Below are 27597 nucleotides of genomic sequence, written 5' to 3'. Positions count from 1 at the left end.
CTGACAGGGGGGCACAGCTGGGATTCCGCCAATAACGGCCCTGAGAACTGGTGGGGACATGCTCTCGGGTCCTGTTGTCCTAGGCAGGTGCGGTGCCACGTGACTTGCCCAGCATCACCGCTCTGTGCAGTTTCTGTTCCTTCCAGCCCTCCCACAGCCAGCTGCTCTCCCGGTCTGGGGCCCGGTCTCCAGGGCTGAGCACCCCCGCCCGCCCCGAACTCTGCGTCCCGGCCCCCGGCACGCGCTGCTTCCTGCAGCTTCCGTCTCTGCAGCACCCCAGTCTCCAATTATGTCTCTTCAGCCTGCCCACCCCTTTTTGGCTAATTTTCTATATTCCATTCTCCCTGTGAAAACAACCTGATACAATTCTGACTTCCCCAGGTGGACCCACAATAAATCAAATAAGAGTGTATAGTTGGTGCTTTAAAGAAAAACAATAGTTGAGAGTTCTCGAGGGCAGAGGAGCTGGGGGGGAGGATGGACGCCTCAAGCTGAGACTCAGGAGGAAGTCACAGCCCCGCGCGGTGGTGATGGGCAGGGCTGGCCTCGTGGGGAGAGGCTGAGGCCAGAATGAGGGTGTGGTGCTCGGGCACCTGGAGAGGGCCCTGCGGCAGCAGCTGGGGGCATGGGGCAGGGGCCATGGCAGGGGCACGACAATGGTCATGTTTTTAAAAGAGATGCTGGGGTGAGAGATGACGGGGAAGGACAAGATGGAAATTCATGAAGGTGAGAAGTAGCTCCTCCTCTGCGCCTCCTAAAGAAGAGAAGGTTTTAGATGCTCTCAGCCTCCAGATTGGTCCTGGATACACGGTCACGTTATAGTCTCAGATGAGACATCCTGTCCTTTGCTAGAATAACCAAGAGCCGTGCCTGCCGAGCACCCAGTCCCAGGTGCTGAGGTGGCCTGGCAGTGCCGGTCCTTGGCCAGGTCCTGTATCGACTGGAATGAGCAGCATCAGTGCGGGACAGCGGGAGGGGAGGCTGGGGGTCCCCACAGAGGTGACCAGAAGCAGCCGGAAGCGTCGGGTCTGAGCAGCAAACCCAGAGGTTGTTCACTCATGCGAGGTTTGGGTGGTTTAAGCCAGAGCCCCTCCGCTGGCTGTTGGTCACATTTTGGGCTATGTTCTTATTACCCGTGTGGTGAAGGAGGAGGCAGATGGAGGCAAAATATTCTGGTCGCAGGCAGAAAGCAGGGTCGACACCGGAGCGCATTGCTGATGGATGTTGGCCAGGTCTCAGTGAGGCGCAGGGCGGAACAGCCCGCGTCTGTGAGTCCAGAGCAAAGCCGCAGGCAGAACGTCTCCCTCCCTTCCCCGCCCCCAACGTCCTTCCTCTTAATTGCGGTGCCTGTGGTCACTCCTGCTCATAATACAAAGCAAATACAAACTGCTGCTCCGGATAGCTGTAGACAGACTTCATTACCTTCAACTCTCAAGGATAATTTTTACTTTTAGAAGATAGAGAAACATTGTAATAAAGGATGCAAATCAAAGATAGCAATTTGAAGGGGTGCAGGAAGAGGGAGGAGGGGTCATGACAGAGGGGCAAACACGAGAGAAGGCCAGCGGGGAACTAGGAGGCAAAAGAGAGGATGAGAAAAGGGGCCTGTGCACAGAAAAGGGAAACTGAGTGACCAGAAGCTAGTGAGGCACCAGCTGTGGAACGCAGATCGCAATCGGCCACTGATGAAGACATTTATCGTTGCCCTGCCCTCGTCACGGCCGTGCGCTGGGCACTTAGCTCCCAGCCCGCCTGCCCGTCCGACAGCCTGGGGACATCGCATCCCCTCAGCCTGGAAGGATCTTCTCCCAGACGCCCACCTGGGGAACGCATGTCATTTAGCTCTCCGGTCAAAAGACACCTGCCTGGGGCTGGTGCCCAACGCTGACTCGGCCCCTCCTGCTGCGCTGGAACCCTTTCCCTTGCTTCAGTTACCATGATCGACACGTGTGTGTCTCATTCTCTCTGCCTACAGAGTAAGTGTGCAAGGGCAGGCACACGTTCTGCTTTGCTCCCAGCATGATCGCCAGACGTCGCATCGCGGACGTGCCCAATTCTGTTTGCTGATCAAATTAATAAGGTTTTCTTCCTTCAAGACTAACACTTTCGGTGAAGTTGCTGAAGTCATTTGGAAACCACATCATGGGAAGTGTTCCGCGTATTGTTTCGCACGTCACCAGTGTGCACGGAGGGGCTAGGGCGGGATTTCATATCCATTCAGTGCCGCACATCTTCTTCGCCACCTTAATACCATCCAGCCTGGTCCCTGCGGCCCTGTCACTGGGACCAGGTGAGGCCACATCACGTAGGATGAGTCAGAGGACCAGGCCCTTCTGGCGGTCGGAGGTTGGACATGGGGCTCCGAGTAGGGGACGGGGGAGACAGAGGCCAAGGAGGGAAAAGGACAGCTGTTCCCGCACCTTGGCCTGCCTGCCATTCTGAGCCGCAGCACCCGGTTGGGTGGTACATCCCACGAGTGACAAGCCTGGGACCCGCTGTTCCATGCTCGCTGACGTGATCGCTCTCCAGCACCGTGCTCGCACGTACCTCCCCTCCCTTGTGCAGCCACTGGAGCGGGGGTGTCCTCAGTTGCCACCCTCACACTCTCTCAGTGATGTGCACATTTATATGGGAACTTTTTGAAGCATCTGACCTGCATGGCTCACCATCTCTTGCTCATTTGCACGCAACGTCCTTCAGACATCTGAAGGTCAGCGTGGGCCAAAGCGATGGATGCAGGTCAAGGTCTGGACGTCCCTCGGACGTAGTTGGTGTCACGTTTGGGACGCGGCAGCTTCCCTGTCGCTCCTCCGACTCCTGAGCGATGAGCTCTGTGCAGCATCCGGAGGGGCCAGAGCCCGCCAGGCTCTGGGGCGGCCGGCTCGCCAGCTCCGTGCTGCTCCCTTCGTCTCCCTCAATGTCTTTGTTTGACATTTGCTTTTAGATTTTCTTGGAAAACAGGTAACTACATTGAACTGGACCTAAAAATCAAAGTTTATTAGACTATATCATGAAAAATGCCCACACCAGGGATTCTAGAATGTACCCACTTTGAGTGGGGGCCACCCACGGACCCCCTGTGACGGGAAGAAGACCGCAGGCACATCAGGGAGAAAAGCACCATTCGGTCGTGCTCACGTGACAGGCAGACAGGAAGGCGTACAGCACCAGGTTATGGGATTTATAACAAGTGACTTTAACGACCTGGTAGGGTCAGGTGACTTCAGTCACGTGACTCATGTGAAGCAGGGGCCTGTGACATAGCGATCGCTGTGGCTGGTGGATGGAGGGTGTCAAAACAGACCTTGTCTCTGCGTTCAGGGGACTCACCCAGATTAAAACTATAACATGTCACGATTGTGTCCAAGAAGCACCTGATAGAATGAAAAACTCAACACGCTTGGGATTAAGACAGCCTTCCTTCAGAAAGCGATGCTGGCCAGGCCCTGAGGCTAAGGGACCAATCTTCCAAAAAGAGAGACAGCGTGCATGGGGCCCAGAGTCCAGGGTGTGTCTACAAACCAAAAGGAGCAGATACCACTCAGGTGTAGGTGAAGGAAAGAAAGCAAGAGGCAGGGAGGCCCTGTGCACAGATCAGGGGACGCAGGGCCTCTGTGGCAGGTGGAGGAGTTTGGGCTTTGCCCTGACAAAGCCGATCCCCACGATATCAGAGCGTGGTCTTGGAAGGCAGAGTGATATTGATTTTTCCAAAAACTGTGGGGCATTGCAAGGAAAGAACTTCCCAGCTGTGACAGGATGTGGAAGAGAGACTCCGAGGTTCAGGATGGAGGACCCGGTCTCAAGGAGCACGTGTCTGAGTCAGCAGATGAGCAGGGACCTGCAGTGTCTTGTGGCAGCTTCCGCAGCCTTTAGCCTAAATCCAGCTCCCCTCGTTTTGCATTTCGCGGTTCTCCCAACAGAGGTGGAATTAAGCCAGCGAAGCCAGCTTGGGCAAAACGAAGCGGAGAGGAGGGCAGTGTGGGTGCTGCACGTAGGACCCTGCCACCGACTGGGGCTGTCACCATGGAAACCGAAGCTCCAAGCACTCTCCTTTCTGAGCACATCTTGGTTTCCATGGGTACTTAGGGCAGCAGATCCCAGAAGCTGGATGAGCCATTGCCCCCTGTCTTTGGAGTGACTGTCAGGGACAGACGGCGGCTGCCTGGGCCTGCGGTCAAGCCCCCAGAAGCTGTCAGAGGCATGAGAGTGACACTCAGTGGAACCCGGGATGCCGCTCGTACATGAGACCCCTTGGCCTGCTGCGCTGGGCACTGGACTGCCGCTAAAGGGCCACTCGGGACTCCAGAGGGGGCGTGCGACCTGCTCGCGTTCACCTGGTAGGTGGGCGTTTTGAAGCATGAACTCAGGAGATCTGAAACTCATCAAGCTAATGCAAACAAGTACGCTCTGGTGGCGGGGGGTTGGGGGGCCAGGAGCATCTTCCGTCTTCATTCCTGGAGCAGGTCAAGGAGAACGTTGTGGGGTGGCTGACTGAGCAAGAAAAAGTGTGATGGTGCATTTAAGGGAGCATCTCCTAAACCAAAAGATGGAAAAGCAAAAGCGGAGCAATGATTAGTTTTTAATTTGCTGGATCATCTAATTAAGTCCTAGAGCAAAAACTTGGGAGAGGACAGGAAAAGGACCTGGTTGAGAGAGAACGCGGAAAAAGCAGGAATGAAGAGACGTGCAGAAAGAAGCGTGGTGTGGCCAGAGCGGCCCTGGCGCTGAGCCGTGGAGAGGGGCCCTGGAGACCCGGCAGCCACAGGCTCCGCAGGGACCCGCGGTTGTGAACTGGGCAGCAGGGGATGTGACGGCGGAGTTTAGGACGTTGAGCAGGAGGAGCGGCTGCCCGAGCCGTGTTGCGTTTTCAGACGTCCTGCAGAACAAATGACGCACCAGCTGAGTTCCTCGGCCCTAAATCAAAAGGTAGTTGCTTGTTTGCAGTGTTTGTAATGCATCCTGCGGGTCTGTACAAAAGGTGAATGTGGCTCAATTTTACCTTTTAGTAAAAAGTCCTCTCTAATGAAACGTTTCATAGTACAGGGATGCATAGTCATTAAAGGGAACCTGGGCAGGAAGCGGGACTCTGTTAATTTAAGAGTGGTTTCGCTTCCTGTTTTTATTTGCTGTGTTGCTTAACATAGCAGCACCTTCTTTACCCACACGTGCTGAAGGAGAAAGCAGTGAGGCCTTGTGCAGGATGCGTCTCCATGATGGCACTTAACAGAAAGTCACAGCTGCAATGAAGATTATTGCCCCCCTTTCAAAGCCCAGGTCATTTATGAAGCCTTCTTTAATAGTTGCTGTCCAAAATGACCTGCCCATTTCCTGATTTCCTTCCTGCACCTCTCTGCCCATCCATCCATCCATTTATACAGGCATCCATATACACAAACATACATACGAGGTCTGTCTGGAAAAAGTCCAGCCATTGTTAATATAACGGGAACAGTTTGTGTGACATCGGTGTACCCTGGCAGCCAAGGGGAGTGGACTGGAACGCGCCTGCGTGAACAATGACGACTTCACTGTACTAGTCAGTGGGGGTGGTAAATGCTGTTGAGTGAGCCTGTGTACTGTGTGACCGTCGCATTCAAAATGACTGAGCGGGTGAAGCAACGAGTCGACAACAAATTTTGCATTAACCTTGAATGTTCCTCCGTGGAAACTATTGGGATGACTCAGGGCACAGCCGTGGGCAGCTGGTGCTTGGCAGCTTCCTCGCGGCAATGTGCCCACTCACGTACCACGTCTCATGTAGAATTTTTTGATAAAACATCAAATCACCCAGGTGACGCAGCCCCCCTATGGCCCAGACTTGGTGCCCTGCTACTTCTGGCTTTGCCAAAAACTAAAATCACCTTTGAAAGGGAGGAGATTTCAGATCATCTATGAGATTCATGGAAATATGATGGGGCAGCTGATGGCGACTGGGAGAGCTGTGTGAGGTCCCAGGGTGGCGGCATTGTTCTATGTACAATGTTTCTTGTGTCTTGTATATTCTTAATAAATGTCTCTATGTTTCATTTTACATGGCTGGATACCCTCTGGACAAACCTCGTATATGCATACAGCCGTCCACTTTTATTCAGCAAATATTTGTTGAGGGCCTATTAATTGTTAGGCATTGTGACAGGACTGAAGACTTAGTAGTGAAAAAAACATGTGATGCCTACAGTCTAGATGAAATACCAAAAAAATCACACAAACAAGGGCATAATTAGAAACATAAATAAATACTACGAAGGAAAGAAATACAGTGATATTAAAGCTTATGATAGAAGACCTTGAACTTATTCAGGACACACTACTTACCCTGAATTACTAATGTACTAATTACGTAAGCAGAATTTGAAAGAAAGCAAGTATTAATGACTCCCTTTGTACGGACCAGGCCCATTATTATAGAGCATCAATATTTGTGTTATAGAGTGTTTGCTTAAAAGAAAGGGCAAACTCTCAAATTGCTTTGAAGTATTTGTAAACTGCTATTAAAAATGATTTAAAAGAAACATCAAAATATTGGTTGAGAAAATGTCAGAAGTTATTCGCTTTTTTTGTACACAGGCCTGGGGCACAAACATAAAGGCTCCTAGGCAGTGTAATAAGGTGGGGTGGGGGGGGAATAGATGCTAAAACATGTAGCAAACCTTTATTTGTATCACAGTTGTAACAACATTAGCCAAGTGGCCTCACAAGAGTTACTTATCCTCTCTGAGCCAGGAATTGCACAGCAGAGACGTGGGAAAGCAAGAAACCTGCAAGGAATTTCATTATTTGGCTACTTTTTCCCCGAAGCCAGCTTTCTTTGGATGGACACATTTTATCTGTTAGTTTAATAGCTCTGCATCCTCCCTTCTTGTGTGGGGACCACTAGAGTCATTATTTTGTCTCCTGATGTCTTCCGCCAAACAGGATGTACTTTAAATAATCACTTAGCGTTTCACAACCCACCGTCTTGTCATTACCATACACTGACCTGGTCTGTTAGCAATGTTACAACCTGACATGTTCCTTGTTAGAGTTTGGTTATCAGCAGTGCTGTGTGAGAAGCTTCCCTTCTAGGCAGAATAGGAGGCGTTCCAGTCCGTCAGCTCTCCTCACGAAGAGCATTGGTTTATTGTTTATGATCCTGAAAAGTACTGTTTCCTTCTCTGCCTGGTTTTGTTTGTGGCCACTGATGCTGGTCACCTGTGAACCCCATTTCCCCCAGGTTTTTTATATGAGATCACCTCTCATGCTCATTCTTTTCTAGTTTGGGTAGAGATTCCAGGACTTCTTAGCTTTCTCTAGGCTTCTCTCTTCATTCTTTGTCCTGCAGATGGAAGCAAGAGCATGTCTGTCCTTCATCAAGACAGCAGATGCATGAAAATGTAGGAAACTGAGCACCTTTATATAAAGTAGTAATGTTTCTGTATGTATTAAAATTGTTATAAATGTAAACATACCCTATTATAGTCACCTTTCTTTTTCACTGTTAGTATTTTTTTGATAATGTTTACACAGACTGTTCTCTTCAGAATGGCATTAGGAACTCGTTGAACTTCATAGCGAATCTCATTCATGTTGAACATGGTTGTTAAGGTTCATAACTTGACCAATGAAACCCTTTGGGCAGGTTCTTTGTCCGCTCGGTGATGCCCAATTTGGGGTAAAAATGGGATACACCCTGCGTTTTCTCTTTCCTAATACATGGAGTCCACCCCTTTCCCAGAACATCCTGTGCCTCTTCGTTGAGACCGGTATTTAGTGTCAGGAAACCTGTCGCTGGGATTCTGCGAGCGTGCTGGGGTGGACAGAACGTGCCCATCATTTCTGAACAAGGGGTGCTGACTGTTCCCTTTGCCTCAGGCACTGCAAATCATGGCCCTAGCCCTGCCCACAGTACATGATCTGTTAGATTAGGTTCCCTACAAAGTAAGGGGAAAGTTCTTAGCATGTGCCCTCCCGACAAATAACAAATTACATTGAATCCAAGAGACTTACTATTTCCCACAGGAAATATTAATACCAGCCTAAATATTTGGCTGATCACTAAAAGTCCCAGGAAGACTTAAAACTGCAGCCTTTTCAGGACCCTCCCCAAGCTGAACCCAAACCTTTTGCGACAGAACAGAAACACCTGCGTCTATAAATCTCTAGGCTGCCGTTTTTCAGGGACTGTAAGTGGGGTGGGGGTAAGAGGCTTCATGCTGTCAGGCGGCTGAGGTTCATGATGGAAGAGTTTCACTGCAATAGGCCTCCTGCCGTTTCTGTCCACCAGTGGGGCTCCCTCCCGGAGGGGACTGACAGTCACCGCATGCGCCACTGTCGGCTGAGCCCCCTGCGCTCTGATCATCACGTTCAGCTGACACTTCCAGGAAATCGTGGGCAGAGTAAGTTTGTTCTAATCTTTAATTCCATCCGCTCTTCCCTGTTGGTCTGTTTTCTGTGGGCTCATTTCACGATCCTCGCTCCCCCTTTCTTATTCCTGAATCTGACCCCGGTGACAGCTGTCATTTTCTTCGGCTCAGCCCAGCCCCTTTTATGGGGAAGAGAGACCAGAAGATGGAGCAAAACAGAAGCAGAAGCATCTGCTACCTCAGACACCTGGGAGGTGGCCGGCGCCCTGGGTCACCAGGGCCGAGCTCCTCAGCACTCCGGCCTCCCCGGAAGCCAGGACCTGAGACGAGCAGCCAGCAAAGGAAGCGCTGACTCTGAAGTGCACAAACGAAAATTGCAAAATCTAAATTAGTAAGTACTGATAAATCCATATTACAGTTATTCACATGCTACTATTAATAACCACAGACATTTCATCACATCTGCATATCGCTTCTAGCTTTGCAAGAATTCCTGAGTATACATGATAATTATATTGCTGAGAATCATAGCTAAATGTTAATTAAGTCCATTCCCTCTAACCAAATTATATCAAAAACAAAATTATGAAATTTATTTCTTTTATTTTTTTAATAAAGAAATGTGTTTAGGAACATAGAGACCAACTAAAAGAGTTCCAAGTGGCTGAAACTGGAACAATTTGAACAATAGAATGAACAAATAGTATTATTTTACAACTGAAAAGATAAAATAAATATCTGAGTCCATACTGACTTAAAGAATTGACTTTAAAATATAAGTATATTTAATGTGGGTAATTTTTATTTTTATTTTATTTTTTTAAATTAAATAACTAATTTGGGGGGTAGGACCCCCGCTCGGTAACAATCCCGCCCTCTCAGACTTAAGACCCTTTATAATCTTATAAAGGACAGTGGGCAAAGGTCTTGTGCTCTTCTAGCTGCTTCAAGCTGGACATGGTCGTCGTCCTACCTACCCTTGGGTCCAGAAATCCCTAATAGCAGTTGGGGCATGGAGGGGAGGGTGGCTTCCCACGTGGGGAAGGACTGTGCAGACTCCAGGTCAGCTGGCTGTCCCCGGACAACAGCGTGCTTGGTTTAACAGGCTGGCATCCTTGTTGTATTAGACAATCATTCAGGTAATGAGATCATGGGCTCTGCTGGCTGCTCCCAGCAAGCGGGTCATGCTCCATTGGTCAGGCGGGGGGTGGGGGGGACCGGGCTCAGAGCAGCACCCCATAGCACTGACACTGCCTTCACACACTTGGCAAGTAGAGCTTAGTGCGCCGGAGAAGCTTATTACCATTCGTCTTTCATTTTCCAGTAGAACTGGGTGAGGGTCGAGTTAGTGAAAGTGAGTCTCAGGTGCATACAGCGGCGCCCTCCTCGGCCTTCTTAAAGGCGTGGTGCTAATTCTGGTGTGGCATGCATGCCAAATGTGACTTTTTAACAGCTTAAAAGACCTCCTTTCAGAGGTCTTGGCTATTACAAGGGGAAACGACTTACATCAGGGTTGTTTGCTAATAAAACGAAGACAAGGCACTTTTCAGAAAGTCATGCAATGTAAAGAAAAGTGTACTTCAACTGGAAGTGTCTCAACCAGGGTTAAGTGTGAGCTTTGTAATGAGATAATGTCCCTCCTTTCAGGAAATTACACATACTCAGACCGCAAAAGAGCCCAAGGGCCAGACAGAAGAAAAAGGTGTAGTTGACGGAGATCACACCTTTGTGGACAAAATGTTGCTTATAAAAGTCTTTTTGGGGGGATGATTGATAATGTTTCTAGCTCACGTGTCCTATAACTTCTGAGTCAGGGGGCGCTGAGAGTTAGATGTGACAAATGACTGCTGAGAGACGACCAAGCCCCCTTCTCCCCATCGGGTGACTTTCCTGGAGGTGACGAGGTCTGTGAGCCCTTCTGTCTGGGAATTCTCACTGCACTCACCCCCACCGTGGTGCGCAGCCTGAGGACGCTCAGCGGAGGTGGGTGGCTTCATTGTCAACGGCTTAGGTCCGTGTCAGTAACTGCATCTGCTCCTCAAAGGGAAAACTAAACAGCAGCAGTCCGGTGACTGCATGTTGGCAAGGGGCCCTGTGAGGTTGGCAGGAGCCTGGGAGCCAGGTGGACAACAGAGGCTCTGGGTGAAGAGCAGGGCAGCTGGGTTCTGGCTGAAGCGCCTTGGAGGTGGCTGGGCCATGATGCCACGCTGGCCTATGTGGCTGCTGTCACAGTGGCCACATTCCCCACACCTCCTGGCATCTGAGTGGCTTTGAAATGTGACTTTGCAGCTCCTTTCATCAAGAAGTTGAGTTTATTTGTCCATGTGTTGTATCTGAGCTGCACTGTGACTTCTGGCTAAAGGAATTCTGTGCCTGCTCTGAATCGAGACCCCAGAGGCCTGTGTGTTTCTGCTCTTTCTCTTAGAACCCACAAGAGAGCCTCTAGGAGACCCATGGCCTGGTCCCTCTCCCACCACCCAGCCAATAGCCAAGTGAGCCCACAGAGCAAAGCCACTTGGCTGACTTGCCACTGGCTGCGCAGGTCTGTGTGAGCCCAGCCAAGACAGAGAGGCCTGCTTGACACACCCTTGTCCCTCTACACCCACAGATTATGAACTAACAACGATGTTGTTTAAGTCACTAACTTCGGGGGATTGTTTGTTACACAGCAGAGCTAACTGATACACTATGTGCTTGTGACCTTGACATTTTGATCAGTATTTCTGAGGCTTGGCTTGCCTGCAAATGGGCCATGCTGACCTGAAAACAAGCAGCATCAGTGACCATCAACGATGTCCAGCATCTACCATTTTACTGTCCTGCCTGTCACCCAGGGCTATTGAGCAATCAGAGGAGGAAAGAAGGAGAAACCCTTGCCCTCATTCCTGTCAAATGGGTTGATATGGAATTATATAACTATCTGAATATGTGGAGACTTGGATCAAGTTCAATTTTAATTAGAAAAATAATGAAACTTGGGTTCTGTAGCTCATTTTTTGTCCTTTTTTAAATAAAAAAAATTTTTTAAATAGCCTTTACTGGTGTGGCTCAGTTAGTTGAGCATCATTCCACAAAGCACAAGGTCGCTGGTTTGATTCTGGTCAGGGCACATGCCTGGGTTACAGGTTTGGTTCCCAATTGAGGTGCATACGAAAGGTGACTGGTCACTGTTTCTCTCTCACATTAATATTTCCTTCCCTCTCTTTCTCCCTCCATTTCCCTCCCTCTAAAAATAAATAAATAGAATCTTTAAAAAAATTTAAATATTTTACAAGCCCTTATTTGTAGAAGTAAGTATTGTATTGGGTTGGCTAAAAAGTTTTTGTTTTTTTTTCATAAGATGACTCTAGCAGTGCTTAGTCATCTTCAGTTTTGTTTGAAACAATTTTGTTAGGTTGTATTGTGACAGATGTCATATCAGCGTGCATTAAAAAAATCAAAATTGGCGAATTTTTGTGTATCCATTTTAATATTGAAGATGAAAGAAAATAAGCAACATTTTCAGCATATTATGCTTTATTATCTCAAGAAAGGTAAAAACGCAACTGAAATGCAAAAACAAATTTATGCAGTGTGCAGAGAAGGTGCTGTGACTGATCAATTGTGTCAAAAGTGGTTTGTGAAATTTCGTCCTGGAGATTCCTTGCTGGATGATGCTCCACAGTCAGGTAGATCAGTTGAAGTTGATAATGATCAAACTGAGACGTTTAATGTTGTACCATGTGGGAGACAGCCGACATACTCAAAATATCCATATCGGTAAAGTTATTGAGTGAAAATGAAAAATGTGTCTTTTATTTTATGGAAAAAACTAAATGGACTTTTTGGCCCACCCAATACTTCAACTCCCCTTAGCTTTTACACCATGTTATCTCAGACACCATCAGACACAGACCTATTGAGAAGAGGCTTTTGATGTCTGATATAGTGAGTGGTAATTGCATGATTTTTGAGCAAAAGTTTGGTCAAGTTATAAGATAGCAAATTAATGTTCAAAGTAGTGATTGTTGGATTGTTTATTTACGAAGCACTCTGGTCTTGATGTCACGTGAATTGCATATTAGTCCTGGCTGTGTGTTGGTGTGATGTTGGTGAGTCCTCACCAGTCTCTGGGCTTTGGTTTTTTATCTGCAAACCCACAAAGAAGAACTAAGTTATCTTTCCGTTCCTCGGAAGGTCGCTGAGTCTGTCTCTCATTCTACACTTACGGCCGAATGGCCGTCTTCTCCAGAGGCATCATTCACTGTCCACAGAATCTCCTTGAGCTGGTTGCGCTTCTGTGTGACTCTTCGGAGCAGTTGCTGACGTTAGGCGAGGGCAGGCAGCTACCCAGCTCTGCTCTGCGGTCTCTGCTGCTGACGTCTGGTCGCCTGTCACCTGTCACCTGTCCTGCGGCTGGTCTCCGGAGCCACTTTGGCGCCCCCTTGAGGATGAAGACGGAAGTTCTTTTTGACTTCATTTCCAAGTACAGTGTGTGAACCTAAAAATAACAAAAAGTGTTGATGCACTTTTCTGAGGCCTAATTTCTGATCCACAGAGTGGGAGGGTTGAGCTGGGATACCTGTGAGGCCTCTTCCTGGCAAGCTCATCTGGCACGTTTCACGTGCTGTGGAAGTTTCCGGACAGAAGGGTTTGAGCCTCACTCGCAGCTGGACTTGGCTCTGAGGGGTAAGCTGAGCTTGGAGCTGTGGGAGGGCACTGCAGGCTCACAGGCTGGCTGTCCTAGGTCCTGGGGCAGGGTGCGTGCAGCCCTCCCACCCTCGCCCCCACCTCCACTTGCACACACACACACGCTACACACTCACATACATACACATGCCACACACTCACATGCATACACGTGGCACATGCTTATGCATACCCCACACACACACATGCTCCAAAAGACACACATTCCACATACATGCTACAGACACCACACAATCCTCACGTGCCACACATTTATATATACACTCGTATACATGCATACATGCCACACACGCTACACAGACTCTGCACTCACACAATACAACACACCCCATACACATACTCCACACAAGTGCTACACACACTCACATACACATGCCACACTCCTCTATCCACATGGCACATACTTATGCACACTCCACACAAATACACACATGCTCCACAAGGCACACACTACACACACCACACAATCCTCACATGCCACACATTCACATGCACACTCACATACAAACATGCATGCCACACATGCTACACACACTCTACACTCACACACATACAACACACCTCACACACATACTCCACACAAGCGCTACACACACACATGCCACACACTCACATGCACACACTCCACATCCTCACACAATGCTCTGCACATGCACACATTCCACATGCATGCTACACATTCTCACACACAGGACACACAAACACACACCACACAATGCTACATGCAAGTACTACACACACACATACACCCACACTGTTGCAAGTCTTATAAAGGGTTCTGCTTAGGGCCTCCCTTTTTCTGTTCTGGTCAGAGGCTTCAGGGCAGAAAGCTTATTATGTAAACTGTGCAGAGCTAAGTCAGGCCTTGATTATAAAATGGTCTTCAAAATTTGTGACAGCTTTATAAGAGTAACGGTTTTTTTAAAGGATGATGATGTCTATTTCTTTGGAAGTACACCATGGCTTAGCCCTGGCTGGTTTGGCTCAGTGGATTGAGCGTCGGCCTGCGAGCTAAGTGTCGCTGGTTCGATCTTCCAGTCAGGGTACATCAGAGAAGGAAAACTCTGACTCCAAAAAACCTCCGCTGCCTTGCGGCATACCTCTTCAGGGGAAAGGCTAAGGGAGTAAACCCCGACAGAAAATCCGGAGCCGGAGTCCCTAAGGCGGTTTGACATTGTAGTCAACACCGGCAACTCCTGCGGCGCACCTGAACCCAAGCTGTATCGACTCCGTCTTTCCCTTGGACCCTTCAGCTGCGAAGAGAGGGGGGGGGTCTGCTGCATGGGCAACAGCAGACCCTCCATATTACCCTGCCCAGGCTCTGTAGCTTCAGCGTCATCACAAGATGTCGATTCAACACGGGAGGAGACAGATACCATGTCACTCCCGAGTCGGACTGCACAGCCATTCTCGGCGGTGCAGATAGACTCTTAAGAAGCTACACCATCGTCTCTCGAGACGGACGGCTGCCGACGACGACGACACCATGGCTTAATAAAGATGTAGGTCACATAACCTTTACCCAAACTTAGCAGTCTAAAACCTGTAGCTGAATAAGCACTGTGTGTGAATGTGGGAAATATTGTTCAGTATTCCTCTGTTTTTCTCATAATTTATACAGTTATAATCTGTTTATTCTAAAACTGTCTTCTCTGAACTGGAAGTATAATATATACACTTCACCAAAGGATCTGAATTTGATACAGCTCCTTAATAATATTTCTAGTACATCAAATCAATTTATATTTATCTGAAAATGTTGACAGTTTTCGAATTAAAAAGTGTTGTATGAAAAGATGTCTAATAACCAGTAATTCCATGAGAGGGCTGTGTGTAATATCCTGATTCACAAGCCAGGTCAACATCAACAACAAAGTTCAGTGAAACATCTTTGTAAGAGATTATAAAACATTATTTTGAAGCAACATTCCCTTTTAAGAGAAAATCTGTGGGTGGGAGTTTGGGCTTTGGAAGCAGATGACCCTGAGCTTTACATCCTGCCCAACAGCTCACTAGCGAGGTGTCTGCAAGCAAAAGACGCAGCCTCTCCATTAGTTTTCTTCTTTGTTAAATAAGGGTGATAACACTACCTTGCAATATTATTGAGGATTAGATGAAATAATATATACAAAAAGCCTGCCACAAAATGGGTATTGAAGAAAAGGTAGCTGTCACTAATAGTATCATATTTATGTTATAGAAAGGAAACATCCTTTTTTTCATTCTACTAGAGTGCTTTCGTTTATTTTTTAAAAACGCCTTATTTATATTGATTTTGTGTGGGTAGGAAGCATCACAAGCAGGAATGAGTTTAACTGATTTTCCTTTTAATTAAAAAGAAATCAATAACATCACAAGGATGTTTAATTTCTTCCAAAGGGAACAGCAGACGATCGATAGCATCTCTCGATACGAGCGCTGCGCAGAGTGGCAGTCAGAGCCGCCAGCACCGACGCCATGCGTCAGGCAGGGAGGGCGCAGCCGGAAAACCCTCCGCGTGGCTGGAAAGGGCCCCGGAGAGATCTAGGGTTACACACCAGCTGTATCCTTGCCTCGTGTGCGTGAGCAGGGCCTGCGTGAGGGACGACGTGAACCCCAGGAGTACCCTTAGCTCGTGTACCAAGTCCCAGTCACTGGCTGTTCAGTGTAAGTCCTGACAGAGAGATGGGAACAGCGATGGAAACAAAATGCCTATTTCTGCTTTTGACTGAAGCAACATCAGTATTGCTAATTAATACTAACGTAACTATCTTTGATCTTGGCTCTGTTTTAGCCAAATAAGTTATCCCCATTTGACCCTGCTTGACAGAACTTCACTGTTTAATTGAGCTGACGCAGACAGGGACTGAATACAGCAAGGCGAACAGATAAACCAGATAAATGCAAAAATCGAAGTGAATATTAATACATATTAGATAGACACAGGGTTACAAAAAGCCAGTCAATAAGGGACAGTGATGTGGGACAAAAAAAGGAAAACTAACCAAAGACAAAGACTGAGAGTCCTCATCCCAGCCACCCCTCATGGTCCCTGTGATGCAGGCTTGGGCACCTTCCAGACCCCAGGACAGGAGCCTGCTCCACACTCTGACGTGAGGACTCTGCAGACTCTGTGACGTTCCCTGGTGACCCGGTGCTTTCTATTCACTATATATTGCCTTTAAAACCTTTTTCTGTCAACTAACCCCAGATTCATCTGTAAGTGGAGAAGGCTTCCTTCTTTCCAGGAATACTCTAAATTTTGGCTAATTCCTTGATTTTAAGGCTTTGGTTGCTGTTTAATTACAGAGATCCTGATAACAGGTAAATTTTTAAATAGACGTTGATATTTCAATAAAGTCGCAAAGTTGGGGGAGGGGAGGGAGGCAGGAAGCTTTATCTTGGAGTCTCCCTGACGCCTGTGGTGGAGGCTGCTGGCCGCCTTCCAAAACCTGCTCTTCCCCTCTGTTGTGATAGAATCCGATGTTCAGCGGGGCACATGTTCCCCGAAAATCAGAACTACATTCTCCAGCCTGCCTTGCAACAGGGCACTGTAATGTAAGAGCAATGGTGCATTCAGAGGGTGGGAGGGGCCCTTCATCACCTCTTCCTCCTGGCCACCCAGAAGCTGGAAGTAAGAGCTGGGGCCCTGGAGGGCATCAGGTGACCTTGGCAATAGAACTCATAGGCAGAGGCCTGACTTCCTGCAAAGCTCACAGTCTTGCTTTCACTGCTTGGGGAGAGTCAGCGCTAGTCCATCTTGTAGGTTTAGCTGATCTCTGGCCACCTGTGTTTTTTACTCGCTCAACCCATGGAACTATTCCAAAAAGACATAAGAAACAGGACAGAACTAAACGCCCCCAAACCTCTTGCAACTAATAGATTTTCACAACTCAACTTTCGTGGGCTATTCCACAAGTAAAGGAGACAATGGGAAACTGAGGGGGTATGTATCATTTTCATAAAATGTTGGGAAAAGATGGAGTTCTCAAAGACCAGTAAACCCGTAACAGCGCAATATTTGTAATATCAAATGTGTCTGTGATAACAGCCTCCTGGAATCCTGAGACTGTCAGAAGGTGATGATAGTATCACAATTACAGGAAATGCTGAGGAAAGACAACTCATAAGTACCTGTGTAATTTTTTTATTATTAAATACCAAAAAATTACATTTAAGTGTTGGCATTAGATTTTGGTGTTTCTGCTGAAAAAAATTAAGAGGTGCACCTTTACATGTATCTTTAAAAATCACAGAAGTCTTATTTCTAGTAGCTGCTACCATGAAATGCTACAGCAGGGTCCCTTTTACCTTTTATTTTTGTCTGTTATTAGCTAATTTAAATGCAATTGCTCTCACCTTCACATCACCTCAACTATAAGAGGAGCGTTTAAACATGTTATTTTCTGAGTAGTTAAACAAACTGTTGACCTCGGTGATACTGCCTTAGATTCTCATGATAGCAAGATGGGAAGACAGATCTCAGATTTCTTAAAAGCAAAAACAAAACACAACCCTACACTTAATGGGACATAGTAGGTCCCCCATACATTGTTAACTCATTATTGAGTCAATCTGTGAAGTTGTTGAAGTTTGTGTTTTTGAAAAACTCTTCCATATAAATTATTTTAAGGCAGTGTTCTTGAATTATGGCAAAGGACCAGTTGCATCCGGATTGCTGGCGTGTTTGTTTAAAATGCCGATGACTCAGAATCCCCGTAGATGCCTCGAGAATTTGAATTTAATCCTCTCCCCCCACCCCCAGATTCAAGCACACTTCAGTTCAAAACCTCGGTTCTACTGTCTTGTCTGACGCAGTGAAGTTTCGAGCTGATTCAAGGTATTCCTTCCATGACTCTGTGCCAGTACGAAGTGCATTCCTTTTCCACTCTGGCTCCTGTAACAATCATCCAGACCTCTTGCCAAAGGCAGTAGTATTGCTACAGGACTGATTAGTTTACTCTTCAGGGGAAAGGACTGTCTGTCACCAGGAACGTGGACAGTCACACATGTTAGTCAAGTGAGGGGAAAGGTAAGTAATACAAGTGCAGTTGGATTTGAAATCCACTTTGAACTAGTGCGGGAGGAGTAGGCTGTATGGAAGGACGGGGTAACTTAAAAAGGTCCCCAGTATCATCCGGTGCAGGTGCTCTGGCTCCGGTGACGGGTGTGTTGGCGTTGGGTGAATAACCTAGCGCGCACTCGGCTCTGGCCCGCGGCCGCGCCCCGGGGACGCGGACGGCGCCGGGCTGGGAGGGGCCGCCCGGCGCGGTTGCGCCCCGGCGCGGGCGCTGGGAGCCCTTTCTCCGCGCTGCCGCCAGGACTGCACTCTCTTCCCGAGGGAAGAAGCGGTCTGTCCGCATAAGCTGTGCGGCCGCGTCCCTCTGTCTCCCTCCGCCATCTCGTCCACGCCCGCTCCATTGTGCTGTGCGTTTGTCTGCGCCTCCTGCGTAGACCGCGCCTCCTGCAGGAGCCTCACTGAGAACCGGAGCCTCGCCTGGCCATGGAGCTGTACGGAAAGGTGAGCGAAGGGCGTCCGCTGCGAGTCTGCAGGACTGCTCCCTGACGGACTTGTGTGTGCGCGCGAGTGTGTGCCGTGTGAGTGCGCGTGAGCGTTGTGTGTGCACTTGTCAGTGTGTGTGTGACTGCGCACGTGTGTGCGTGTATGCAGGTGCGTGCGTGCGACTGTGTCAATGTATGGGTGTGTGTGTCAGTGTATAAGTGTGTCGGTGTCAAGGAGTGTGCGCGCGCGCGCCTCAGTCTATGGGTGTGTGTCAGTGTCAACGTGCGCGCGCGCGCGTGTGAGTCCAGGGGTGTGTGTCAGTGTCAACGTGCGCGCGCGCGCGTGTGAGTCCAGGGGTGTGTGTCAGTGTCAATGTGTGTGTGCGCGCGCGCGTGCGCTTTCTTAACGCGAGGGTGCGGATAACCCACTTTACCCTTGTGTGCGCTGTCCATCGCTTACTCCCTGCCCATTGGGGTGACACTGTGACACCAGCCCCCCTGCCAGTGAAATAAACTGTCCGGGTTGGGGATGGCAGGTGTAAGACGGAGAGTCAGAGCGCCGCGCAGGTGTCGTTCGTATTGGTCATTAGCACCCGGCAGCGCGTTTCATAACCGGCAAATCACAGTGTAGCTTCGGAAGGCGACAGGTGGAAACTAGACATCTGCAGCTGAGGCTGAGCTGGGGTCAAAGTCCACCTGCACCTGGGGAGGGATGGGGGCGAGGTCGAGAGCGGTCCCAACAGCAGGATGCGCGGCGGCCCCGCGCCGCTCGGGGGAAGGCGGTGTGGGCTCTGGGTCGCCGGGAGTTGTAGTTCGCGGCTTGCGGGCTCGCAGGACGTGTCCGGGATCTAGACTACAACTCCCAGGAGCGCGCGCGCCGAGCCGGAATGCGCATGCGCCCCAGGAGGGGACAGCGCCGGTGCTGATATCTGGCGGGTCAGCGAACTCGAGGGTGCGGAGCGGGGAGCGCGCTCCCGGGCTAGCGCTGTCTTTCCCGAGAGCGAGGACCGCCCGAGAACAATGAGACACGAAGCTCCCGTCCAGGTGGGTCTGTACAAAGCGTGTGGCTTCGTAGGGACGGCCAGAGACGCTGACACACTCGGTCCGGGCGGCCACCGCGAGGAGCCGCTCTGACTTGGTCCAGGGACAGATGGTTCCCGCGCCCTGGGCTGTGACAGGGTGTCGCGACGGGGTGGGGGCACTTGTCGTTGTCCTGGGCTCTGCAGGAACGGCGAACGCGCCTCCGTGCCTGTGAACAGCAGTCCGGGGCGCGGGGTCGTGTGTCGTCCGTCGTCCCGTGTCTGTGACCGCGGTGCCAGCGCACGGGCTTCGGGCCGGCGGGACCGACCGAATGCCGGGTCACAAGCAGGGATGGGAAGCGGTGTTAGGGTCCCCACAGTCCTCGGCCTCGGTCAGGGCCGGGACAGCGTAAGGGCACAGGGGCGAACACCGAGGGGTCTGCTTAACCCCGAGGCCTTTCACCTCTGACCCCGGCGGGCTCACCACTGCACTTCACCTCTGACCCAGGCAGGTTCACCATTGCCCTTCACCTCTGGCCCCAGCCGTCTCACCCTGCCTGCCCTTCACCTCTGACTCCGGCAGGTACAGCCCTGCGCCCCGAGACCCTGAGAGCCCCTGAGCACGGAGCTCATGGCTGTGCACTCAGCCCCCTCGTTCCCACTCGGGTTTGCTCCCGCCGACTCCGATGCTGAGCACCGAGAGTAACTTCTGTTTTCAGGCGCAGATGAGCGAACGCTGCACAGCAGCCTGGGTCCACGAAGCGCACCCGGCAGCGACCCGGTGCGCGCGTCACGGGAGAGGGGGCGAAGCAAAGGCTGGCTCCCAGGAGCCCGCCTCTGCTGCCAAACCCAGCAGCACAAATATTTGACCTTAATTCTTGCCTGAACGTTTTCTTCGTGAATCAAGGACTTTAAGCGTATGCATCTATTTACTTTTAATCTATTTTATGGGTGATGTGTATTAAGCTATACACTGGACTGTTAATGAAAAAATAACACACATCTGTAGAATTTGTTTGCTGAAGGGTTATACAGAGGAAGCCCGCAGATTACCTTATGAGTTATTGGAAATTTGCTTTGTTCTAGAGAACAGGGTCCATTGTGTGTTTTCTAAAACCTCTGTTTGTGACGTGGCTTCTCATTGTAAACCTGATTTGAGGAGTCTGGGCAGACAATGAAGGTGCAGGCTGTGGCCATTGAAATACACCGGCTTATGATAATTTTCCATTGCCGGAGACACCACCAGGAGCCACCTGGTTACATTAATCATATTTGGTTAGAAGTAAACATTGACAATGGAATTTAAAGGTAGATTGTTAGTATTTAAGTCAACCCCATATATGCACTGAAGTGTTTCTGTCAAAATAAATTACTCAAAAATTAACCACAATGCATCTTGATTTTTACTTTCACAGCAAAGTTACTTAGAATCCTCAGAGGGTTATTAAAATCTTACATAACTATATGAAATTAATGCCTTAGAAAATATTTTAAATGATTTCATATCAACTATATAGTAGGCAATTTAATGAAGAATTGTTATTAAAATAGGTAGCAAAGTCAATTTGCTCATGAATGGAGTTATTTTCATAGATTTTTGAGATTTAAAAATGTAAATTCCCAAGTGCTATTGTGAATACTATACATTTTAAGAAATCAAAGACTATTTTCTGTAGTATATTTAATTAAAGCACACTCATTGATTCAATTTAACAAGTAAATTGTTGTCTTGGTGATCCTCTCTTCATCATAATCAGATTTCAAACATATAATAATAGGAAGAATAAAAACTGTAAACATGGTTTATATTTCTTAGGTGCCAAGTAATGTCTCAGCATCCATACCCCTGAATCATAACAACATTCCAAGACTTTGATACGTGAAAATGCAACCAGATTATAGTTGACATTTCTTTTTTCTTCCTTTTAAAGACTGAATGAACTACATTAGCATTTTAAATATATGCTCTTAAGTTTTACTTAGGTTTCTGGACAATGAGTGACAAACAGAACCTCATCATATAGTTGTATTATCCTACGAGATTCTTTCCCCCATTTAGAAGGATGTAGTTAGCCCTGGCTGGTGTGGCTCAGTGCATTGAGTGCTGGCCTGTGAGCTGGAAGGTCGCTGGTTTGATTCCTGGTCAGGGCACAGGCCTGGGTTGTGGGCCAGGTCCCCAGTTGGGGGTGTGTGAGAAGGAACCAATTGTTTAGAAGAAAAGAAATATTTAGTTAATTTGTTGATGTGAAACAAAACGAGTTCTTTAATTGTTGATTTCCTAATTTGCTTGCATACTTTCTTAAGTCAAAGTAGCCTTTTAAGAATTATATCTTTTAAAAAGCATTTGCTGTCCCTATATCTTGGTGTTCTGTTCAAGGTAGTTTTTGATTAGGGATATATATTATTTAATCCTCACCCCAGGACATGCTTATTGATTTTAGAGAGAAAGGAAGGGAGGGAGACAGAGAGAGAGAGAGAGAAACACCGATTTGTTGCCTGTCACACGCGCCCCAAATGGGGACCGAACTGGCAACCTAGGCAAGGCTCCAACCAACTGAGCCATGATGACCAGGGCAATATATGGATTTAAAAAAGTATATATTGCTCTATGAGTTGATGCAAAGTGAGGGGTAATAATAGTTTTTTTTATAGAGGCTATTAAAATAATATACAGTGATAACATTTGATTTCTGTATTTCCTTTCTAACTAAATAACCAGGACTGGCATCTGGTAAGTGCTCCAAAAGATGGGTTAAAAGGCTAGAATTTTAACACAGGAAGAGGTCACTTGGTGCCTTCTTGTTCAAGGTATCCGTCCGTCCCCAGGCCAGTGAAGTGGGCAGTAGCAGTGCCCCTGGAATGAGGGAAAGACACGTGAACAAACTGTCATTTGATCCAGGAACCAGACTGAGCAAATTCCAGTTTATTCAGTGCTTTGTGCCAAGCACTGTGCCTTGGGTTCAGATCTGTGTGTGTGTCTGTCTGTGTGTGTGTGTATAAAATATAAAACAATCCCAGAGGTCACTGTCACTAATTATACTCAAGATAACTGGAGCTTATTAAGAATAAAGAACTCTCCGAGCATGGTAGATTTCAGATTCTGCCAAGTCTCTGTTTAGAAAGCTCACATTCTTTCCTTTGTTATTCTGGGTTTCCTGAGAAGACACACAAGAGTGTTGTAAAGAGCGAGGACACTACTGATATCAGCTGATCCATTCATTTGGATCAATGGCTTGAGTTTTGTTTCCTGGATTTGAACGTCTCGCAGGTTAGCTCCCTGTCTTGCAGGACAAATGTGGAACCCATTGTCTCTGACTGAAAGCTTCCTCTTCCGCTTTGTTATCCTCAAGCTTTTGGGGCCATCTCAGGAATGCAGTGCAGTTTGACTATTTGGGAAACTTTAAAGAAAAACACCTACCCCATGTATGAAACAAGGTTCCAAAAATCTAAAACTAAAAAGAGGTTGTTTGGATAAAAATGAGGAGGATTGAAGAAAGAATATAGATGCAGGGCTGAAGATGAAGTTGAGGTCAAAAACCATAAATCGATATTAAACACAGTTGTGCTGTATAGAAAAACAGCTTAAAAAGAAGTCAAGTCTAAATATTCACTGTTCCCTCTGACCGTGAAAAGTACGTGTCACTCCTGCTGTCATTACTGTTGAATGTCTAACAGCGTCCAGCCTCAACGGTGACGGTGACTCTTTATCTTTATAAGAAACGGAAACATAGTTCCCGCCCCTCTCTCCCCAGCACAGTGTCGCCTGGAAGTGCTGAGCAGACACCCTGGCCTGCTCCCGGTCTCAGCGGGAGGCCATCCCTCTTTCACTGCCCAGTGTGAGGCCCACTGGGTTGTTCTGCTGTTGCTGCTTTAGGTGCAGACACCCTATCATACTGAGGAGGGTGCTTCTGATTTTTAGTTTGCTGAGAGTATTTGTTTTTAACATAAATGGGAGCTGAATTTTGTCAAGTGCATGTTCTGCACCTGTTGGGTGATCACATGGTTTATATCCTTCATTCTATTAGATGTTATTAATTGATTTTTGAGTGACTCTGGCATTCTTTAGATCAGCCCCAGTCCTTTCCATGTACTGCTGGATTCAGTTTGGCTACATTTCCTTGAGGAGTTTTGCATTTAACTTCATTATGGATATTGGTGTATGATTTTCTTTTAATATTGTAGTCATGCAGGCCTTATAAAACAGGATGAGAAATGTTCTTTCCCCTCTGTTTTCTGAATGATTTTGGTGTGATTGATATATTTTGGAATTTAAAGTCTTTGGTAGAGTTCATCAATGAGGCCAGGGGAGCCTGGAGTTGTATTTGTGGAGAAAATTTTGACAAATCTTATATATATAGATATCTGTTATCCAACTGTCTGTCCTATCTGCTGACCTACCTACCAGCCTGTCTACCATCCAGCTCCATTCATCCATCCATCCATCCATCAACCATCGATCTAGGTATCTATCTCCCATCTGTCTTCGGGAGGGTGCACTATTCTGCTGACCTCCATCCACACATGGAAGGCGACAGACAGAAAGGTGGAGGGGTAGGTGGTGGGTGGTGGGTGGGTGGGTGATTGCAGGTGTTTAGCAGGGAGACAGGCTGCTTCACAGCCAGGGAAGGGTCCTGTCCCCGGCGTGGGGGCTGGCATCTCTCCTGAGAGGCTCCAATGCCAAAAACGGGATTCTGGCTCAGTGGGAAGTTCAACTCTGCGAGCCTTTTCCTGGAAATTATTTCAAAATTAATGCAATTTAAAGTGTTCCCTTTTCTATAACTCTAGGAACTCTGTTTTGCCCTGGGGAGGCTCCTTCATGCCTACTCATGCTTTCCAATTGTAGCTGCATTTTTCCATGAATGTGAGGTGTCAGTGAATTTACACAGTGAGTGTCTGTAATTCCCTTTGGCATTACTGTCAGATTGCTTCGCTTCTTTTCTCAGCAAGGCATTAGGGCATCTCTTCCTCCACCCTCTGAGCCAGGGTTGATTTCCTTATTCTAAAGTTTAATAAAACATATACATTCCCAATGCACACCTTTTTGGCTCTCTGTGAATCTTACTGAGGATGTAAATCAGGAAATTTTTTTTTTTAAATCTTCCAGAATAGTGGGTTAGCAGACTTCCTCGATCAGTCCTTCAGCAGCTCTGGGCTCGCAGCCCCCGCAGCCCCCCGACATCCCTGCAGCCCACCCTCAGCCCTGTGCTCCCCGCAGCCCCCCTCAGCCCCGCAGTGCCTGTCCCACTCCATGCTGCTGCCCCAGCCCGACTGGCCGCCAACTCCCACACTGGAGAGAGCCCCAGCATGATTTTCCCCACCTAAACCTCCACAGGTATATTCAAAAAGTCTACATGTTGAGGGCGTCTCTACTTCTGCAGGTTTGGGGGCCAGTCTAATTTTGGATAGGACTTGGGATTGACAGCAGAGGAGAATTGGTCACACTCTGTCTTGAGGCAACCTGGAGGTGCCCAGGGCTCAGGGCCCCACGTGCAGGGCCGAGTGGGTGGGCAGCCCTGGAGACCGGTGGTGTCTGCGTTCCGACTGGGCCTTAGCTGGACACTCTTAGCCCAGGACCTGGGCTGCTCCGTGCAGGAGGCGGGACAGGAGCTCCGTGGCGGCCGTCTGCAGGCCCGAAGCACTTGGCAGCTCCAGGAGGGGTGAGCATCGGTTGTTGAAAGCACTGTGCCTGCAGGAATCTGCCCATCGAAACCATTACCTGGCCTTCTGGGGGGTCAGGAGCCCTCTGAGCGAGACATCATTGTCCAAACTGGTGGTCACGACTGAGGTTTCTGTCCTCAGCTGGTGCTCGTGCCGGGGGAGGTTTATCTTAGCCTATGGACCCCAACGCAGAAAGGGAGGTGGTGCTGCCTGCCCGTGTTAGGGGCCCAGTTTTTCCCACCAGCAAACACCTGTTACAAGGTGTAATTACTGAAGGCATCTGTGTGGTTCTGTGGACTTGAAAAGAGAAACGCTTCAGCTAACGCTTCCTGAGGAAGTGTGATGCGCCATCAGAATTGTTGTCGTCCTTAAATTCCGCCAGGTATGCAGGTTTTGTTTTGTTCTTATTCTCATGCGTGCAGCTGCGTTCTCTTGCTGGCAGTGACTGTTACCCCACCTCTCCCTTTTCCCGTTTCCCACTGTGGTCTGGGAACACACCACGGCCTCAACAGCCGTGTCGTCTCAGGTGGCACTGAGCGCGCTTTCCTGCTCTGGCTGTCTGTCAGCTGCGGGGGCTTCTCTGCCGCCCTGCACGGGAAGCTGCAGTTGTCCGTCAGCCTGTATGGGAAAGGACCCAAGACTGTCTAGCCTGGCCCTATTCCTGGGAACGAACTTTCTGCAGTTATGGCAGTGCCTGCCTGCCCTGCCCAGTGCCCTGACCGCGGCCACCCGGGGCTAGCGTGGCGGAGGAACTGCATGTGATTGAGTGTAAATAGGCACACGTGACTAGTGGTCCCTGACTGGGCAGCACAGGCATTGCCTGGAATTCACGGTGTTGGGAAGGTACCACATGTCCCGTGAAAGGCCTGCGGCTCCCACTCCAGGTGCCCCCGCCACACGGAGCCTGCGGGGCTCAGAAGCTGGGCTGCACGCTTGTTGGTGGATGTTAGGACGACCACCAAAAAATGAGTAAATCAACACCCATGTAAAGCAGTTATAATGAACAATGAGGTTATTCTCCACGCTGTGCTGGGTGTGTGCACGTCTGCTTGACATGAGCATTATTTTCACAGGCGTTCCAAGGTAGATCATAATTGTCCCACTTCACATCAGAGAGGGAAGTGAAGGGCACCTGTTTAAAACAGCAAACTCAAGGTGGCTCACAGTGACCCTGCTGTCCGTTCCGCATCCTTGCGCGAGGCGGGGACACAGCCCTGCCCAGTGCATCCTGCCTCTGGTGCCTGTCACTCATGTAAAACTGAGCACATTCCTTGATATTGCTAAGCCTCAGTTTTCTCCTTTGAATATGGAGATAATCGAGGCGCCTACCCCATAGGGTGGTGGTGAGGGTTCCATAAATTGATAGTTCCTGGCACGTTGGTTGAACCACATGCATCTGCCATCGTCATTATTTTCTGTTTGAAAGAAACTGCCATTTGTGTTCAGGTGGGAGTGCTTGCCGAGAAAATAAGGCGACTCTGATCCTCAGACGTGTGAGTGAGGAGCGTCCTACTGTTGAGACCCGGGTGTCTCCACCGCTGGGGCTGTAAGGTTCCAGAGCCCACCCTCCCAGCCACTCTTCATGTCTTTGCTTTGCATGTCACCACCATGTAGACGTCCCTCTGGTGCTTTGATTGGTTCTGGATGCTGAGCCAGCGCTGGCCCAGCTGGAAAGGCTCTTCTCCAGCAGGGGGCTGTTGCCACGGTTACGCATCAGGGAAGCAGGGAGTGCTCTGCCCTGTCTCCCCTGTCTCAAGGGGACGAGGGGATGAGGGGACTAGGGGACGAAAGGCCAGTAGTGAGCGGCTGCTGGCGTCTCCTCGGTTGGGAGACTGACCCGCATGCCTCTGTTCCCACCACAGATGGCCTCTGCCCAAGATGCCAGGCCTGGCCAGAAAGACTCCTCGGATCAGAACTTCGACTACATGTTCAAGCTGCTCATCATCGGCAGCAGCAGCGTGGGCAAAACCTCCTTCCTGTTCCGCTACGCCGACGACTCCTTCACGTCGGCGTTCGTCAGCACCGTGGGGATCGATTTCAAAGTAAAAACTGTCCTCAAGAACGAGAAGAGAATCAAGCTTCAGATTTGGGTAAGCGACCTTAACCAACCGTGTGCTTCAGTCCAGGGCATCCAGCACACACATGTGTGAGGGAAGAGCTCCCTGCCTTTCTGCCTCCTCTGCCTGTCTGTCCGTCCATCTCCAGGGCTCCCCAGCCTCCATCACAGGTTCTCTGCTATAGAACTTTCTGTTTCCAAAGCAGCAGGGCAAGGCCTCTTTAAGGCTTGGAAACGGAATCGTGCCTTGTTGTCAAGTGATGCTTCTTAAGAGTGTCCAGAAAAAAGATGTGAATATAGGAAGCAGCCTGTCCTGGGAATTTTAAAGGAAAAGCAAACAACCAGATGTAGA

The 27597-nt window shown here is 48.8% G+C and overlaps 1 protein-coding gene and 1 long non-coding RNA gene across 4 annotated transcripts in view; both read left to right on the top strand.

The window, feature by feature from the left end:
* LOC150008081 (uncharacterized) overlaps positions 1 to 27597 on the top strand; it is a 597743-nt gene that overhangs the window by 479277 nt on the left and 90869 nt on the right. The gene's annotated exons all lie outside the window — the stretch shown is intronic.
* Positions 18274 to 27597, top strand: part of RAB3C (RAB3C, member RAS oncogene family) — a 52346-nt gene continuing 43022 nt past the window's right edge. Inside the window, exons 1-2 of one of the 2 annotated variants that reach the window (XM_090278847.1) lie at positions 18274 to 18531; positions 27052 to 27279. In XM_090278847.1, the coding sequence (XP_090134973.1) occupies positions 18514 to 18531; positions 27052 to 27279 (246 nt within the window). In that variant the 5' untranslated portion in view covers positions 18274 to 18513. Of the gene's footprint in view, positions 18532 to 19465; positions 19557 to 27051; positions 27280 to 27597 lie in introns of those variants that run through there. The other variant, XM_090278846.1, reaches the window with a different exon arrangement.

The sequence above is a fragment of the Furipterus horrens genome, unplaced genomic scaffold, assembly GCF_987537825.1.
Source record: "Furipterus horrens unplaced genomic scaffold, mFurHor1.1.pri manual_scaffold_5, whole genome shotgun sequence".
In the NCBI taxonomy this organism is placed as follows: Eukaryota; Metazoa; Chordata; class Mammalia; order Chiroptera; family Furipteridae; genus Furipterus; species Furipterus horrens.
Note: the sequence above shows the minus strand (reverse complement) of the source record. Positions and strands in the feature narration are given on the sequence as shown.